Raw genomic sequence first — 17,473 nt, 5'->3', positions numbered from 1 at the left:
CTTTTTTTTCTAGTTGTTTTTATGTGGTGGGAGCATTATTTAAAATCACCTTAAGCAATTTTTTTTCTCTGGATGCTAAATATGAAACGCCTCAGTACCTGGAAAAAAATACAGGAAAAATAAGTATACTGTACTGAGTAATGTTTACTAAACTATCAAGTGTTTATTTATAAGAACTGTAAGTGACTGGTAAACTACAAGAAAAAAAATTGGCATCAAGTTTTTAATACTTTTTTTTGATGTTCTTTGAAGTGTTGATGGAACTTTTCAGTTTTACTTTCTTAAAAGTCTGTGCCAAATGAATCAAAGATGTGAGCTATGGCAAGATATTCTACATGCTGCACTTGCTCATAGCAGGGAGCTAGAGGTAGCTTTCCATTGAGAAGTGTTTGCTTTTCATTGCACAGCAAAGAAGCCTATTATACCTATACTGGTAGTGAAGGGCTTCCTACAAAAATTAAAATGTAAGTCTTGGTGCCACAAACTGTTATCTTGTAATGGCTGGACACTGCCTGGGCTTCATACCCTTCAAAATTCTTTTGGAGCAAGAGTCACGTGATAGATTCCTCTCCTTTCAAGAAAGAGATTTTCCCTCTGCCTGTACAGTTTGGAAATGAAAAATATTTCCAGAGATGCTCTGGTGTTTAACAGCACAGTTCATGCAAGATCTAATTCGCAGGGTGTAAGAACAAGAGAGCTCAGGAACAGCAGTCCTTGGAGAAACAGAGAGCAGGTATGAGAAGGATAATGATTGTAGTCGCTCTCAGGTGTCTTCAGGTACGTGTATGTGGAAGATGTGACTTTCTTGCTGCTTTTATGAAATTCTGGCAGCAAGCCCACAAGGAGAGCAATCTTCCTTTTCAGGTGGCAGTCTCATACTTTTCCTTGTTCTCCTCTCATAGAGCCAGTTTTCCTGAAGTTCTGCTGTCCACCATGATGTACCTTCTCCAGCAAGAGCATCTTCCTGCTTGTCCAAAGCAAACCAGCCTCCGTGACGTAGTGTTTCTGCAGCTCAGCCCCAGGATCGATAGCTAGGAAGATAATTCCTGGCTTGCTTCTTTAACTTCCAACTTAGTGCAGCAGCTTTCTCCAGGTCAAAATCTGAGCAGTTGATTTTTACATCCTTTTCCACGTTGCCCCTTTTGCCCCTCATCATGACCCTACACAAGTTTTAGTTTTAGAGTTGGTCTGTACTCGTGAAGGTTGGACAAATGAAAAGTTAAACAGGTTAAATACAAGTTACAGAGATAAATCAAGTTCTCTCGCTTGTGAAGTAGAGAATCTGCACTGCCCTGGATATTTCAGCTGATAATTTTGGCTGCTCTATGGATGGGAGCATGTTGGAGGTGACAGGTGTGATGTGTTACCCACACCACGTGCTTCTGCAAGAGTGCCAAAGGTCACAGGGGCCCAAGTGGGCAAGTGGCATGTTGTATCTTTTGCCAGGGAGCAATTTTCCTACCTGTTTCACTTTCAAATGCTTCAAAGAACATGGAGGTAACAGTTTTATTTGCAAGTACTGGGATAGCCATTTGCAGCCAAGAGAACAGGAGCACTTTCTCCTGCACCGCCATGTCAGTGGGATTGGTGGGAATTCTGTTCAGTACGTTGTGCCAGACAGCTTTCAGGTGACTCCTCTTGGAGGGATCTCTTGATAACAAAGATCAGCTGAAGCAGTAGATCCCAGTCTAAACAAGAATAGCAGTATTACATTAGACTGGAGTGGCTTTTAGGTCTTTAACAAGTTTCAGATGTGTTTGGACAAAAAGGGTAGAGAGTAGCCAAACTGGTTTTGTTGGGCTTTTTTCAAAGGAAGGAGCTACTCTGTGAACTACATCCACTGGACTTTAGTTTTGTTTTCTTGATAAGCTTCCAATTCAGGTTTCACAAACCTGCTTTGTTTACTGAGTGGTAGTAGGTGCAGTTAATCGGATTACAGGGACAGCTCTGGTTTTGCTTGATGTAGTCCCCAGTTTCATTTTATGTTTTGGGTTTGTTCGTGTTTTTTTTAATGTACCAACAAGGTTAGAGAGACGGGGAAATTTGAAGACCTGTCCTGATTTTTTCCTTAGCAATTACATCAACGAAGCTATGTAAATGTAGTTTTTACCTTAGTCAAGTGTCTCCTGGTTTATCTGTCACTTCATTGAAGACATTTTACTTCAGAATTCAGACTTCCTTTGAGACGCTGGTCCTACAAACCTGCATACAAAGGCAGTAATCCATGTGGTAGTTGATGGCTCTCTGCTAGATAAACCTGTATGTGAAGAACCTGATCAGACTGAGTGTTATCAGCTTCAAAAGCTTTAGAGTCTCAAGGCTTTGCACTGTGGTTACCTTTACTAGCACAATCTGACAGGCATGCTGAGCAAATAAAGCAGATAATGCCACTGTTAACATGAAAGTTTGAGGGAAGATGCATTTGCTTATTTGCTGCTGTTCTAGAGATCCCTGGAGAGTGAGAGCTTTCGGTTCATCTTTTTAATCACAAGGTTTAGAGCTGGAATCAGACCTATGCTATATTTAGCTTGAAGCAGAGGTGCTTCGTGTTTTTTCCTTTTCTGCTGTGGAAAGCCTTTGGCACATCAAAAATGTTCTGAGCTTTTTTGTGGTTTAAATTTCTCTTTTGCCTTTTCAAGGACAAGGCAGTGCAAGTGGTGTTGATCAATGCCTTATGCAATCAGATTTCATAGCAGGTGTAGGCCCCTGAGGATCCATCCCTCCAGAGTACTGAAATTGCGGAACCCTGAATTTTTATCTAAATGACAGTGGATTACTCTTGCGAGTGTAAGATTTGTTGAAGTTTTAAAATCTCATCTTTGTTGACATCTTAATGCAGGATGAAAGTCACAACCAAATATTTACAATTCTTGCTCAAATGTGTTATTGTAGGGGGCAGTAGTGTTACTGCAGGGGGAAGGAATCTCACTATTTCCCAGCAACAGGCACAAACTTAATAGATTAGTAAGTCTGTTTTGTTCTTACTGAGGATGTTAACTGATGAATCTTCTGAGGTTTGACTGTCCCTTACGACTGTTGTTTGTCCTATATTTGTAAATTTTCATGGTCAGTAGTAGAAGATCCAGATATATTGGTGATCATGAGGAATGGATTTTGCCAGGAGCTCACACCTAAGTGTTTTCATTTGTTCAAAGTGAAAACAAAATTAGCAGAGTTTGCATTACATCTCTGCATTATAGGGAAGACAAAGCAGACATTGAGTTTACAAAGCCTACATAGTCTATTAAGATAGCAAAATGTATATTAGAGCACATCTTCCATTGTGAAATTCAAGAAATAATCTTCTGCAGAAGTGGAAACCATTGCTGGTTTATAAAGTCTTTGTTTCAAAAACATGAAATGATTTCGGTATGTTCTAGCACATTAATTAATGCTCCTAGAAATACTCTGTCTGGTGTAGTGGTTGTGGGGTTGTTTTATTTTTCCTCAGTAGTTTGTGTTCAGCACAAGGAAGGGCTTAGTGGGGTTTTTTTTCAGCTTCTTTGACATGGCATGTCTGTACTGTGCTTTTTCATGCAACTTCACTGAATTCTTAATTACATGATGACAAAAGGATTTAGTAGACTTCTTTCTGAAAAATATGCTCAATAGTGACTGAAACAAATGATAGGATTCCTATGTAAAAAATTGAAGACAAAACCTTATTACATTGTTATACAAATGCATAAAGGGGCTACCATCATAGTTGCTACATGTTCTTGTCTTAATCTGGAAAAGGGTATAATAGAACTGGAGAAGATGGGGAATAAACTGTTCCTGCTCACAATTGGAAGAGAGGTGATTCAAAGGAAGATCTGTAAGATTTGGAGTGAGGCTGAAAAAGTGAACAGTCAGCATTTGCTTGTGCCTTGCAATATAGTCACCAGACAGCATTTGATGGAGTACCTTGAAGAATACAAAAGTATAGAGAGGTTTTTTAAAAAGTATATCAGGTCTGTCAATGATTATTAACAATGATGTTTCAATTGCAGCCTCTTATTTGGGGAGATATTCTTCCAAAGTCGGGAGCTGTGTGGAAGTTCTGGTCTTTACTCTGGCTTTTGTTGCACCCTGGAGTATCCCTTTCTTGCTGTTTAGGAAGCAGTATACAGGATTTTGTGTGGGTTTTCATCTAACCCGTTGTGGTACATATTTTATGATACATGGCCTTCACTGCTGACTTTTGAGGAAAATAAGAATCGTAGTGTATGATTGCAACTTTAAAGAGAAATCTAAAATGCATAGGTTGTCTGTTAACTTACAGGACTTTGGTTATTCAGTGAGCACTGTAATTTACATTTTATGGAGAGGAATTCACTAGGAGTACAGAATAACTTGGGATATTGTGGTAGGAGATGTAACTTGGGATATAGATAGTGTAGTAGAGACACTGCTACAGTTATCTGGAGAATTACTTACTGGCAGGAGGACCTTGAGAACTGGAAGAAACAAAGATTTCAAGCTGCACAGCTGTCACCACACTTGCAAACTTTGTTGTAACCTTCTGTCTTTACAGATCAAGGTACTGAGAAACATGAAGGAGCGGGTACTTCTGGGATTACTGATCAGGAAAAGGAGTTGTCGAGCAGTGCATTACAAGCTTTTCAAGTAAGACAAAGTCAAACTCTGAGACTTCTTAGTTACCACATTACTGCTAAATGGGCTTGTGTAATTGTTTTTCCTGTTTTCTTAATACAGTTGCAAATACATTGAGAGGATGTTTAAAAGTAGCACTAGTTATGTTATAAAGACAGCACATGCATTTTCTATCTGCTGTGATGCGAGAAGACTGAACAGGATACTTGAACCAGGAGCATTTTTAATCTTGATTCTCAAAACTTAGTAACCTTAAAAGCTATATGATGAGTTAATTGGAAGAAGCAGGCTGCTATTCTGCATCAGCGTTGGAAATGCATGATCTCTCTGAAGAGTTACTGACATCAAGCTAAAAACGTTGTGTTAGTGTTTAAAGGAACCACGTGTATTTAAAAAACAGCAATGAAACAAATCCTTTTGTGTTTTAGCATCATGCTATATTCTTTCACAAAGAAGTGTTGTATAATGCTCTGTCACTTTACATGAAAACGTATTTCTGAACGCATAACACCTATAGGCAGTATTTACTACTCGTTTTGTGTTTCTTGGAAGATTTTTTTTCTTGTGTGTTAAAGTTCAGGTACCAAGTCTTTCAGTTCCTTTCTTTCTTTGTATTGTCTCCTGATTTTATGTGGTGTGACAAGAAATGTAATTGCTTTTCCTTTCAGTTGTTGTATCTCTGTCTCCAAAAAGCCTTGATTTAAATTCAGTTTTGAATTTGTGAAATAGGTCAGGGAAGAATTTAAGTTCTGGCTTTTGAGATTCTTGCTTCAATGTTTCACTCATGTTGTTACATGGAGTGCACGCAGTTGGTTCTTACACTGACTACAGCTGATGTTGTTCACCGATGTCTTCTTGAAAGCTGTCTAGCTCAACTGCTCTTTTTCAATAACATTTTTGCTGTTGGCATTTGATCCTGAGAGCTGAAGACACATGAGAGAGTAATTTCTTTTCCACCTTGCCCACACATCTGAATGCCTAAAATACTTTTGATCTGCTAATGACTTCATCATTACTGGTCTAGTGTATCTGGTTTGTCTTGTAATGTTTTTTCTTGTTTTAAGAACTCTCTGAATTCATGGAGTGAGGTGGCAACAGATGTGAGCAGAATTAATTTGGTGCCTTGTTCGGGAATTTTCTTGTTGTTGAGTAGCTCCAAATAGCATTGTGGACTGCCTTGCCTGCTGCTTTATCATATTACACATCCAGTTTCAGTCTTGATAGAATTCCTATAAAAATGGGTATTATATTTTAGATCCTGTCTAGTAGAGTGGCATGAAGGACTGTTAGCTGATGAAGAACATCACAAAATAAGCTGAGCATTTAAAGGTTCAAGGTTTGTAGTCCAGCCATGGTTAGAAGCCTTGCTGCTGTGATCTGAAAGCTCCTGTTGAAGAGAAGCTCTAAGTGTGAGCACAGGAGGAGAATCACTGGGAGATGAACTGTCTCAGCTAAAAAGCATGCCAGCAGTTGAGTTGCAAGTCCCTGTGTTGTGCACATGATCACAAGGCAATCCATGCTGTTGATGCTTAGAGTTGTGAAAATGTGTCAATGTCCTGCTACATCTCTCTGTGTTGTAACTCTGCTTTCACGGGAGACTGAAGGAACTGGAATGGTTCTGTGGAAAGTAGCTGCAGAATGGCATCTTCCTTGGGAAGAGCAGAAGGACCCCAGAGCTCTTCTCTGTTGTATTCTGCCTTTAATATGAAGTTACTCAGGAGCCCAGGAGAAGCTCAGTGGAACAGCACCTGAAGAGGAGGAGTAAGTGGAGGGTGGTATTCAAGAGCTTAGCTTTTGGGTGTGAACCATTGACAGAGGTGGAAATGCATCTGCTTATCTGTCTGACCAGACTGGAAGTAACTCTGATATGGAAGAGGTGAATGTGATTATTCCTGTGTAGGAATTGAGCAGTTGAAAGTGAAGCATCATCTTAAGTGAAACATCAACTTGATGTAGTTGAAAGAGTCAGGAGTTCTCTTTCATTCCTTGATGTCACTAAATTTCTCCTGTACCAACACAGAAAAGACGAAAACTGAAAGCAGCAGAGGTGCGTGACTCTCAAGTCCTTGTTTATTCCTGAGGTCAAAGAAAGGGATTTTTCTATTAAATCACACCTCAGTGGAGCGTCGTGCTTGGCTCCTAGTTTCTGTTTAGGCATTCCTAGGTGATTGAATACTTCATCCAACAGCTAAAGCTTGTAAAAACGTTTTTTAAACCTACTCTGGGAAAGTGACACTTTCTTTTTGCAATCTCTCCTGAGCTAACTTCTATAGATCAAATTGTAAATCACTGTATATCCAGATCAACTGAAGAATGAGCATAAAATGTTGGGCTGGAACTTGTGTAAGCAACGGCAGCTGCTCAATGTTCATGAAATGGGGAAAAATTATGAAAACTGAGGAAACAGAATCTCAAAACTTAATATGATAAGAGAAATGAGAATAACGCTTTTCATGGAAACATCTGTTAATAATAATCAGCTACTTAATTTGTCCTTACTCCATCAAATTATTTTTGCAATTTGGATATGGCTTCAATATTTAGACTTGCTTCTCATCCATGTTAATCTGCATAAATAATGAAGTGTGTGTATAGACATTTAGTTCACTTGTTTTGATAAAGGAGACTGTATCTTCTAATGCATGTTTCTGGTATGTGCAATTTACAGGCTGGAAACTATGATGCTTGTTTACAACACCTAAATACCCTTCAAGACATAAACAAAGATGACTACAAAATAACTTTGAATACTGCTGTTGCAGAGTTCTGTAAAAGTAACCAGACTACCACAGACAATTTGAGACAAACCCTTAACCAACTGAAAAACCAGGTAATGCAACCATATTGACATGGTACTTGATTGTGAGTACTTTTAATGGTGGCAGAATCTTTCAGTGGAGTAGGAGTAAAACTTCTGTCCCTTGTCCCTTAGATTTAATAAAGTAAGAAAATAACATCACTTTTAAACATCTGAGGCAGTTTAATCTTGTAGGACAGTTTTTGTAGTTGTGTTTTTAACTATTGTTGAAATTGGTCTGAGATTATAACAATAGAAGGACCTGCTATGTTCTTTCAGTAGAAAGTTCCTTAACCTGGAATAGTTTGTGAAATAATAAAAAAGTGAAAATATTACTTTACTACTCAATTGACAACTTTCTATTTCATTGTATGTTTTTTTGCTGTGTTTATGTGCAACAACAATGAAGTTTATTAGGTCAGTAAATTATAATCTACCTCTAGAGAAATTCATAGCTTTGGAGTTGTTTTTTTTTAAATACCTGGTACTCTAAAATCATAGGTAATGAAAGTTTAATGAAATGAGTGGGGTTTTTTCAGGTTCACTCTGTTGTTGAAGAAATGGATGGTTTGGATGATGTTGAGAACAGTATGCTGTACTACAATCAAGCTGTTATCCTGTACCATCTGCGTCAGTATACTGAAGCTATATCAGTTGGGGAGAAGCTGTACCAGTTCATAGAGCCTTTTGGTATGTGGGCAGAAAGAAGAATCTTGTTCATGCAAGAACTACAGAAAGACAATTCAGTCCTTTTCACTATCAGACGAGTGATTTGTAATTTGTCTAATATGGTTTTAAGAAATTAGGTAGGGTTTGGAATGAAGAATATGTTTTACTTGTATCAAGGACAGCAAACGAATTTGGGGGAAGGTACTTCAGAGAGCTTTAGCAGACAAGTGCAATGAAACTGAAATGGATTTTTTCAACTTGAGAAGGTATTTATGTAAATAATACGGACAAGCGAATGAAATTATTTAAAATCTAATGTTTTGAGTCATCATGCAACTTCACAGGTGGGTGTCTGTTTTTCAGGGCACTCATTTTAAAATACCTGTATTAGGTAATACATAATTGTATGTGCTCATATCTGAATATGAAGTCTGCAGCTTTTATGAGCTATGATACCTTGTGCAGTGGAATTGCCATATTTGTATGAAATAATTTCATAGTCCTTGTTAAATTTTAGAAGTGAGAAGGCTGAAGGATATATGTATGTGTGTCTCAGTAAATGAAGTAAATGCTACTGTGTTTCTCCTTCAGTTCCTCCCAGTTTTCAACATGCATAATTGGGATTTACTCTGTGAAGTCAGCCAAGCGGAGATGTGCTTGTACAGAATCTTTTTGAGTTCTGTGGGATTCTACGTCTGCATATGGCTCTGTCTGTTCAGATGCTGCATCTTTGCTGCTGATCTGCTTAGACCAGTTCTCAAAACCTATGAACATGAAATACTTGTTAAGCTGTCTTTAGTCTGTGCTTTTTATGCTGATGCCATTTGAATGAATGAGCTTTCTTTTCAGTGTATGTACTTAGCTGTGGGTTGGAGATGGCTGCATTGTTTTTTCTTACATAATAGATTGATTTTTCTCATAATGTTGCATAGATGGTGCTTTATAGTAATTTTTTTTTCCAACCATGTTTGGAGGGATTGGTATTAGAGCTGCAAAATAATTTTTTCTTCTTTGCTTTTCACAGAAGAGAAGTTTGCCCAGGCTGTGTGCTTCTTGCTTGTAGACTTATACCTGTTAACTTACCAAGCTGAGAAAGCCTTGCATCTGCTTGCGGTTCTGGAAAAAATGATTTCACAGGGCAACAATAACAGCAAGAATGGAAAAAATGAGGTACGCTTAAAGTAATACAAATGCCACTAAATCTTTATCAGAAATATGTATTACTTTTTCTTCTTTTACTTTTTCATCTTGAATTCTTTTAACTCAGAATTTGAATTGAGACACAGGAGAGTGAGTATTCTTGTTCAGACTTAGTTGTTTATTATATCTTATCAGTAACACAGCTGCACAGAGAGTGCCTCTTTGTTGGAAGGGTGGAAAATGGCCATGAGTTTTACTTTTCCAAGCTTTTTAAAATCTAAACTAACCAGTAATGAGATATGTTTTTACTTACAATCCAATTACTAACTTTTCAAGTTCTGCAGTGCAGAACTTTTGACCCAATGACAGAACATTCAGGTTTGTGAAGAAGGAGAAGGAAGAAGACAAAAATCCACACCCAAAATCCTCCATGTTGTAACCTATTCTTACCTATATGTTCAAAACCTAATTTTCTACATTTCTACGTATTTCACCCAGTGACATAACTTTTAATTACACAGCAACAACCTCAGTGTTATCACACAATTTAGGAAACTTTTCCCAGGGTGTTGGATTGGATACAGTGTGTTTCTGAGGATCACTGCCTCTCAGCACTGAAAGGCTGAAATTCTCAGAATCCAGGGTTCCAACAGTATGCTTTAGCTCAATCCAAAATTAGTGTTTTAAGACTTTTGAATTATAAAACTATGTTAGATCACCTGTAACTTTAGACAGCAGCTTAAATATGTTAATAACTGAGTTAATTGTGTACAGCAGCTGTTTATTCCCTCTCTTTCACCCTTTTCTCTTTACTCCAGGGAGCTGTCTTTCTTCAGTCAGAGACGTTGGAAAGACAGTTGTCTCCAGAGTCAAATATTGTTTGTCTTTGCTTTATGACCATATGAGACCCTAAGTTTGAAAGGGAAGTCAGTGTCAGAGGAACTGCAATTGCATAGCATAGGATGGGAAATGAAGTATCTTTTTCATATAGTTTATGAAAGTATGAGGTATACTTTCAAATGGAATCTTTCATGTGCCTTTTGGAAAAATCAGTAGAATCTGTAGTGGTTTGGAAGTGAAGAGAGGGCATTTCAGTGTTTTCCTGTTGATGGAATGTCACACTTAAGATAAAACATTCTCTCTTTAAGTGTATAGTAATTCTACCAGTGAAAATATTAAAAAGGTACTCCAGAATGTGCATGTCATCCTTCTAGGCAAAAGAATTCTTCTTAACTGCAGAGCAACATAATGAAACACTAATGTTAGTACAGAATTCAGCTCTTCATAGGCTGGTGTGGTTTGTCGATTTTAATTGTTAAACTCATGTTAGTTTCTGGTGGGATGTGTGTATTTTGATATTAAATATTGTGAAATACTATTAAATACTTTTTTTTTTCATGTGAGTTGAATCTGTCAACTGAATTTAAAAGGTGACTAACAGTAAAACTTCCTTTTTTTTATTTGACAGTCAGGTAATAATACCAATAAAGATTCCTCAAATCAAAAATCTGAAGGTGGAGCTTTAATAGAAGTTGCTAAATCTAAGATACATCAGGTAAGGGTCTGCATATTATTTTTACAAGAACATTACTTCAAGGTTTTTTAAAATCTGAGCACCATCTCCTTCAAAACTAGTTCAGCCCAAATTATGATGCTTTCTCTCTCCTTGGTGTAAAACAAAACAATGAATTTATCTAAGTCTTCCTTTTTGTAAGATCCATGTACAGGAAAAACTGACCTAACAGCTCCCCCTCCCCCCCATTTCAGTACCTGCATCTTATAATAATTTCTTTACATGGCAGTTCTCTGCATTGAATTTGTCTGTTCAACCTCCAACAGTCTAAATCAGCTGAGGTTTTATTCTACTGTGCTGTTCTGTTGAAAAATATGGGAAGAATCAGAGTGGTTCCCTATTAGCATTTGCTTACTGTTGTTTTCAGTTTAGTAGGTAAATGTCTGGGATGAAGATGTTAGGTTATTTTAATCAGTTTGTGATTTTGAGTGCTCATATCTGTGTTTGAATATAAAGCAGCTGTTGGCCATTGAACAAAATGTTTATCTGCTTATTGTAAGTACAAACCATATAAATGTGGTGTTTTGAGTCTGAATAGAATTTTTAAATGAAGACTTTTTGAACACCTTTTTATTACCTATTTTAAAGACGTACATAAAATATTCTGCAGTAAATATCTAGATACAGTTTGTCTTGCAAACCTGCAGAAATTATTATATATTATTTAACAAATTTAATTATTTAACAGTATAAGGTGAGAGCCTATATCCAGATGAAGTCACTAAAAGCATGCAAAAGGGAGATCAAGTCTGTTATGAATACAGCTGGGAATGTAAGTATTCTTAAGACTATTGTTTTTCAAATATAGATACATTCTCTATCTTAAAACTGAATTTGCTAATGTTCTTTATGAAAAACCATCTAATTGAGGGTGAATGCATGAAGTAATGCTTTAGGTAGTCAGTTTGGTTTGTAATCTCTCTGCTGATGTAATCAATGTAGAATTTTCTTATTTGTGCTGTTTTCAGTTGCTAAAAAAATGCACTTTGTGGTGCCAAAATAACAGTGAAACACTACATAATAAACAGGCTCAGCATTCTTTATAATTGAAATGAAACAAGTTTTAGTTTACTATGGATGTTATGCATATTACAAACTTTGATGTAATTGGTGGTTTAAACCAGTTCATAAAAGATTAATTCTGGGATATGTGGGCATTTTTTGGCATTGTTTTTTTTCTTTTTGTTGACATTTTTGGGAGGCTTATGTCTTGCTGGAAAGCAAGTTTAACAGAAAACCTTCTAGATCATGAGGTCTCTATTGGCAGACCAGGAAGATTACAGCCTAGGAGGAGCTCTGCAGGGAGGGGAAGTGTGGGGAGGAAGGTATTAGAAGACAGGTTAGAGATCCTCTGCCTTTAGCCATTTCCATGACAGAGTTCTTGAAAGTATTATGGCCTAAACCCATTTATTTTTAAAGTGGCAGAAGAAGCAGATTTGTGAAGTGATTTAACACTAGCAGTAGAAATCATCAACCAAGAGATAACTAACTATTGTTTTCTCCTTCACAGTCAGCTCCTTCTCTCTTTCTTAAGAGCAATTTTGAATATTTGAGAGGCAATTACCGTAAAGCTGTCAAACTTTTAAACAGTGCCAACATTGCTGAACATCCAGGCTTCATGAAAACAGGTAAAATAAAAACCCTTCATCCTTGCAGGTACTTCAGTGTCTAGTATAATAGAACTAGTTGATAGGACTACTGTTTATATTAATTTTAAGGACATTAATGATGACTTAACAGAGTCAGCCCTGAAAGTCATGGGTTTATATGCTGGATGTGTTTCACCTTCCGTCTTATGCTCTTTCATATAACACTGTGGTGTTTTTCATTGAACTTTCTTCTACACAAGGCTGTGATTGTCCATAAAAATGAATTTGTGAAGGTGTGTTCTATTTGCAAGGCTCATAATTGAGTCTCTTAATCAAGAAATGAAACAAAAGGCAACTTACTAGATCTAGAACTGAGACCTTTCTGGCAATTTATGTGCTTAAAGTTCTCTTTATGACTTAAAATTTTATTGAAAACTTTACAGTCATGTCACTTTTTTGCATTACCTTTTTTGCACAATATAATGTTAACTTAGTGGTCTTCCTAGGCTATGACTGAAATAATGTCTGTTTAATTTGCTAATGGTCTGGTTATTTGGATTTTTAGGGTGGGTTTTTTTTTTCTTTTTTCTTTATTATCCATGTAAAACTTTAGTCACCAGCAGATAAGTGAAAAGTTTAAATTTTTGTCCTTTATTATTTAGAAAGAACCTCTTACAGTGTTACCTGAACATCATATATTTAGAAAGAAGAGTGCATTTCCCACTTGTATGGTTAGGTTGGTGCATATATATATACATATATGTATAACACCATCATCCATGAACATCTCACTGAAAAACATGTTTAATAGACTGCCATAATATGCTGACCCATGAGAGAGTGGTTGGAGCATTTCATGGGCTTAGCAACAACTTTCACTTTCTGAAAATGGTCTTTTGTTCTGTCAGGTGAATGCTTAAGGTGTATGTTCTGGAACAATCTTGGCTGCATCCACTTTGCAATGGGAAAGCACAATTTAGGAATTTTTTACTTTAAAAAAGCCTTGCAAGAGAATGATAATGCATGTGCACAGCTAGGAACGGGCAGCTCGGATCCAGGTAAGCAGGAGATTCAAACAGATGGTGGAAGAGGGGTGGGCAAATCAAGGAAACAGAGGACAGAAGGTTTGAGTAATTATCAGCAAAATTCCCCGTCTGTCCCTTTGTGGAGGACAGGGAAGAAGGGTGAGAACTTTGATGATAATCTGATGTAAGAATGTAGTTGTTGTTGCCAGAAATACATGGTGATGATTAAATATGTTCTTTATTTTTTTGCTTTTCTTGATGTACTGTGGTGCTGGGACAATTACTTCTCCCTCATTTGTAGACTTGGTCCATCAGTTAGGGAGGTATGGCAAAATAAAATTTTTGTGACCTATTTTGCATAGGTTATTTATAGTTCTGCTGACACTGTGTAGAACCATCAGGGCATGAAGGATGTGTTCTCCGTATTCTGGGTAACCAGGTCCCCTGTTTCCTTGTGGAGGGGGCCCCACATTTTCCCTAGTCTTCCAACATCAACATTTATCACCAACATACCTATAGAAGCTTTTGTTGTTGCTCTTGATGTCCCTGGTCAGATTTAATCCTGCCAAGACTTAGCTTTCCAACCTGATCCCTGGTTTCTCAGTTTCTCTGTATTCCTCCCAGGTTACTGGTCCTTGCTTCCACCCTTTGTAGGCTTTCTTTTTGTATTGAATTTGTCCAGGAGCTCCTGGCAAATACTTTCTGGCGTTTTTGCCTGGCTTCTTTGTTGGGATGCATCACTCCTGAGCTTGGAAGAGGTAATGCTTGAATATTAATCAGCTTTCTTGGGCTCCTCTTCCATTCAGGGCTTTATCCCGTGGTGTTGTACCAATCAGACCCCCAAAGATGCCAAAGTCTGCTCTCCTGAAGTCCAGTGTAGTGAGCTTGCTATGCATACTTCTTGCTGTCCTAAGGATCTTTAACTCCACTGTTTCACAGTCCTGACCAGCCCCTCCTTGTTGGTGAGAACAAGGTCCAGCATAGCACCTCTTCTCATTGGCTCCTCCAACACTTGGAAGTTATCATAAACACATTCCAGGAGTCTCCTGGATTGTTTATGCCCTTCTGTGTTGTCCCAGATAGCAGGACCAGGGCTTGTGAATGTGAGACCTCTCCTATCTGACCATAGAGGGCCTCATCACTCAGTCTTCATCATTTCTTGATGAAGTTATAGTTGTTTACATTTCTTGTTTTCTTTAATATCTACTTACTATCAGACATTTTACTGTTTTTTTCTATTTCTCCCCTGGACCTAAGTGCAGCCTTAGGTATTAATGTGAAGACAGAAAGCGTTTTATGCTTGTTAACAGCAAAGTGGTTTTCTTCTGCAATCTGTATTCTCTGGAATGTGTGTAGATGTGTATTCTCACAAATCTGGGATTCAGTATTCTTGTATAACACTTAGCTTGTGTGATAAGGAACATATGAGGTTAGTATTTAATATACTTCAATCTTTATTAAGAATACAATTAATTTGTCTTTGAAATCAGTTTTGATGTGAAAGGAATTTATTTACAGAGGGAGGCTAGTGGATTTCAGCAATGAAAGGGGGTTTTGGTAGCTTTGGGGTGTCTCTCACATCTTCTGTCTTCCTCAGAGTTTTGTGCTCTCCTGAGCTGCATATCCAATATGATGTAATCCTTTTCTGCAGGTAAAAAATTTTCGGGGAGACCCATGTGTACACTACTGACTAACAAACGATATGAGTTGCTCTATAACTGTGGAATTCAGCTCTTGCATATTGGGAGGCCCTTAGCTGCCTTTGAATGCCTGATTGAGGCAGTCCAGGTTTATCACTCAAACCCTCGTCTGTGGCTGAGAATAGCAGAATGCTGCATTGCTGCCAATAAAGGGGTAAGTAACTTTTGAAAATTCTTCTAAAGAATGGCATGTGGTTACAGAAAGGTAGAATTAATAGTTAAGCTGTTCATTTTGAAGCCCTGATGTAACACCTCTGTAAATCCAGATTAATTATTTTTTGTGTATATGTATTTTTATGTGTTTAATCTGGAGCTGCTACAGGTGAGGGGAACTCTTTGCATGTGATCTTTTTCTCTTCATGCAGCCAAAGCTCATCTAAAGTTTTATTGTTTCCTCACTCATTTGCCACTAAAGATGGAGAAGGATGAGACTTTGTAGTGCGGGTAGCTTGAAAGTGACAGAGGCTGTGGAAGCAGAGATCAGCCTTCTCTATCCTGAAGCTGTTGGGATCACGGCTGCTGGGGAGCTGAATCTCTAACTGCTAAGTCTTCACCTTCTCCTGGCAGAGTTGGTGGAAACCTGCTCATGGCAGGCATGTTGCATGTCCTCTGGGGCATCTTGTGTTCAGCCTGTTGATCTATATATGAATAGGATAAATACAAATGATAAAATTCAGAGGGCTGAGAACAGGATTATTTGCTCTTACAAGAAAATACTGCACCTAAATAGTACATCTGTGAAATTAAGATATACTTGATTCCCTGTAAAACTGTAATTCACCCCTTAAGTGTGGGGGAGTGATGATGTAATCTGTAATTGCATGATTCTATGCAGTTATTTCCACAGTATGCCCCTTTCACTCCTTACACAGGATGTGCAGGATGAATTGAACAAGTAGCTATATTTACTCTCTTTTTCTCCCCACCCCTGAATTCTCTGTTTTTCCTCTCTGGGGGGCCTCAGTGCATTTATTTACTGCATACTATCCAAATACTTCCAAATACAAAATTCAGAACTTCTCCCTTGGGAATTTGAATAGTACTCAATATTTTGGTATCTCTATTTCAGAAAACTTAAGATACTCACAACTTTATGGCAGAGGTTTGCTTCTATACCCATTTCAGAGGCAGAGCACTGAAGATTCAAGAGTGTTGGGTCAAAACTGGACTGACTGTGATTCTGTATGTGCTACTTGTTGTCTGATTGCCTGAGTTTTAGAAAGCACATCAAATGCAGGAAGAACAGCTTTCTTCATACTAATTTTGCAATTCTCTGTATCAATCCTATTGGGTTGAAGTCACACATAGATAAAGAAGACACATCTGATCATCTCTAGTGAAAAGCTGAGTATGAGAGAGTTGATTAGCTTAAGTTTTGTGGCAAAAACCCAAAGCTAGGATTCCATTTAGAAGGGCAGTATTTAGCAGTCTGGAAAAGCGAAATAACAGATCCTTATGGGGCACTTCCCTATTTACTGCAGACTAGGCAAAGTAGTAGATTATGCCAGGCTCCTGAGGTTTTCTTCCTGCTACAGTTAGGATGATGTGTGGTGTACCAGAGAACTTGAATTCATGTCAAAAAACCAGCTTGTTATTCCCTAAATTTGTAATCTTGGAAGCAAAAAATTAACTTTGGATGCCGTTAATATTAAAGGCAAAGAGGAAGTGTCTTTAAATTGTTAGATTTTCAACATGACAAGTGAGGCCTTAAAGCCAATAGTGTGTTTAATTTGACCTCACAACTCAATTTACAATAATATTCCTTTATATCTAAGTATGGATTCGTATTTATGCTCTGAACACCATGCAGAAAAGCAATTTCACTGAAATTCACTAATTTTCACCCACTTTAGTATTTTAGTTCATAAAATGTAAATGGAAGAAGATTCCCTTTTAAACACCTGCATTTCGAACACCTTTTTGGAAATATGCGCTTCATATCCAAACTCAGTGTATGTATTTTTTATGTGGCAGTAAATGCTACTATGTCAGTATTTTTACAATAGATTCCGATAAATTTTTTGAAAAGTGATAGCTATTGAAAGTCCAGATTTAGGATAAGTTTTTCCTTAAAACTGCAATTCTTTGTCACTGACTTAACTTACCAGTGAAGTTAAGGTGGCTCATGGTAAAACAGCCAAACAAAGCCCAGTAAATATGGTGTAGAAATAATTCTTGGGACTCACAATTAGGGTACTTTAAGTTTATTTGACCCACAGAATGCGTCTGCATACCCAAAAATCCATTAAACAAGTTAATTTAATGTATCTTTGCATATGTTGTTGTTCAGCTGTGTGCTCCCTATGGAACAGTTTGAGAGCAGCTTTTTCAAAGAGCATTTTGAGTGCTGTGTAAGCAAAGAGAGAAGATGGCAAGCGTTACAG

At 37.6% G+C, this 17,473-nt stretch overlaps 1 protein-coding gene across 1 annotated transcript in view; it reads left to right on the top strand.

Moving 5' to 3' along the window:
- Positions 1 to 17,473, top strand: part of CNOT10 (CCR4-NOT transcription complex subunit 10) — a 33,075-nt gene that overhangs the window by 1,238 nt on the left and 14,364 nt on the right. The window contains exons 2-10 of the mRNA XM_048301243.1: positions 4,517 to 4,608; positions 7,265 to 7,426; positions 7,933 to 8,083; positions 9,087 to 9,232; positions 10,671 to 10,757; positions 11,464 to 11,547; positions 12,286 to 12,403; positions 13,273 to 13,422; positions 15,041 to 15,243. Coding sequence (XP_048157200.1) covers positions 4,517 to 4,608; positions 7,265 to 7,426; positions 7,933 to 8,083; positions 9,087 to 9,232; positions 10,671 to 10,757; positions 11,464 to 11,547; positions 12,286 to 12,403; positions 13,273 to 13,422; positions 15,041 to 15,243 — 1,193 coding nt within the window. The remainder of the gene's footprint in view (positions 1 to 4,516; positions 4,609 to 7,264; positions 7,427 to 7,932; positions 8,084 to 9,086; positions 9,233 to 10,670; positions 10,758 to 11,463; positions 11,548 to 12,285; positions 12,404 to 13,272; positions 13,423 to 15,040; positions 15,244 to 17,473) is intronic.

The sequence above is a fragment of the Corvus hawaiiensis genome, chromosome 1 (assembly GCF_020740725.1).
Source record: "Corvus hawaiiensis isolate bCorHaw1 chromosome 1, bCorHaw1.pri.cur, whole genome shotgun sequence".
NCBI lineage: Eukaryota > Metazoa > Chordata > Aves > Passeriformes > Corvidae > Corvus > Corvus hawaiiensis.
This window is presented reverse-complemented; position numbering and strand designations above follow the sequence as displayed.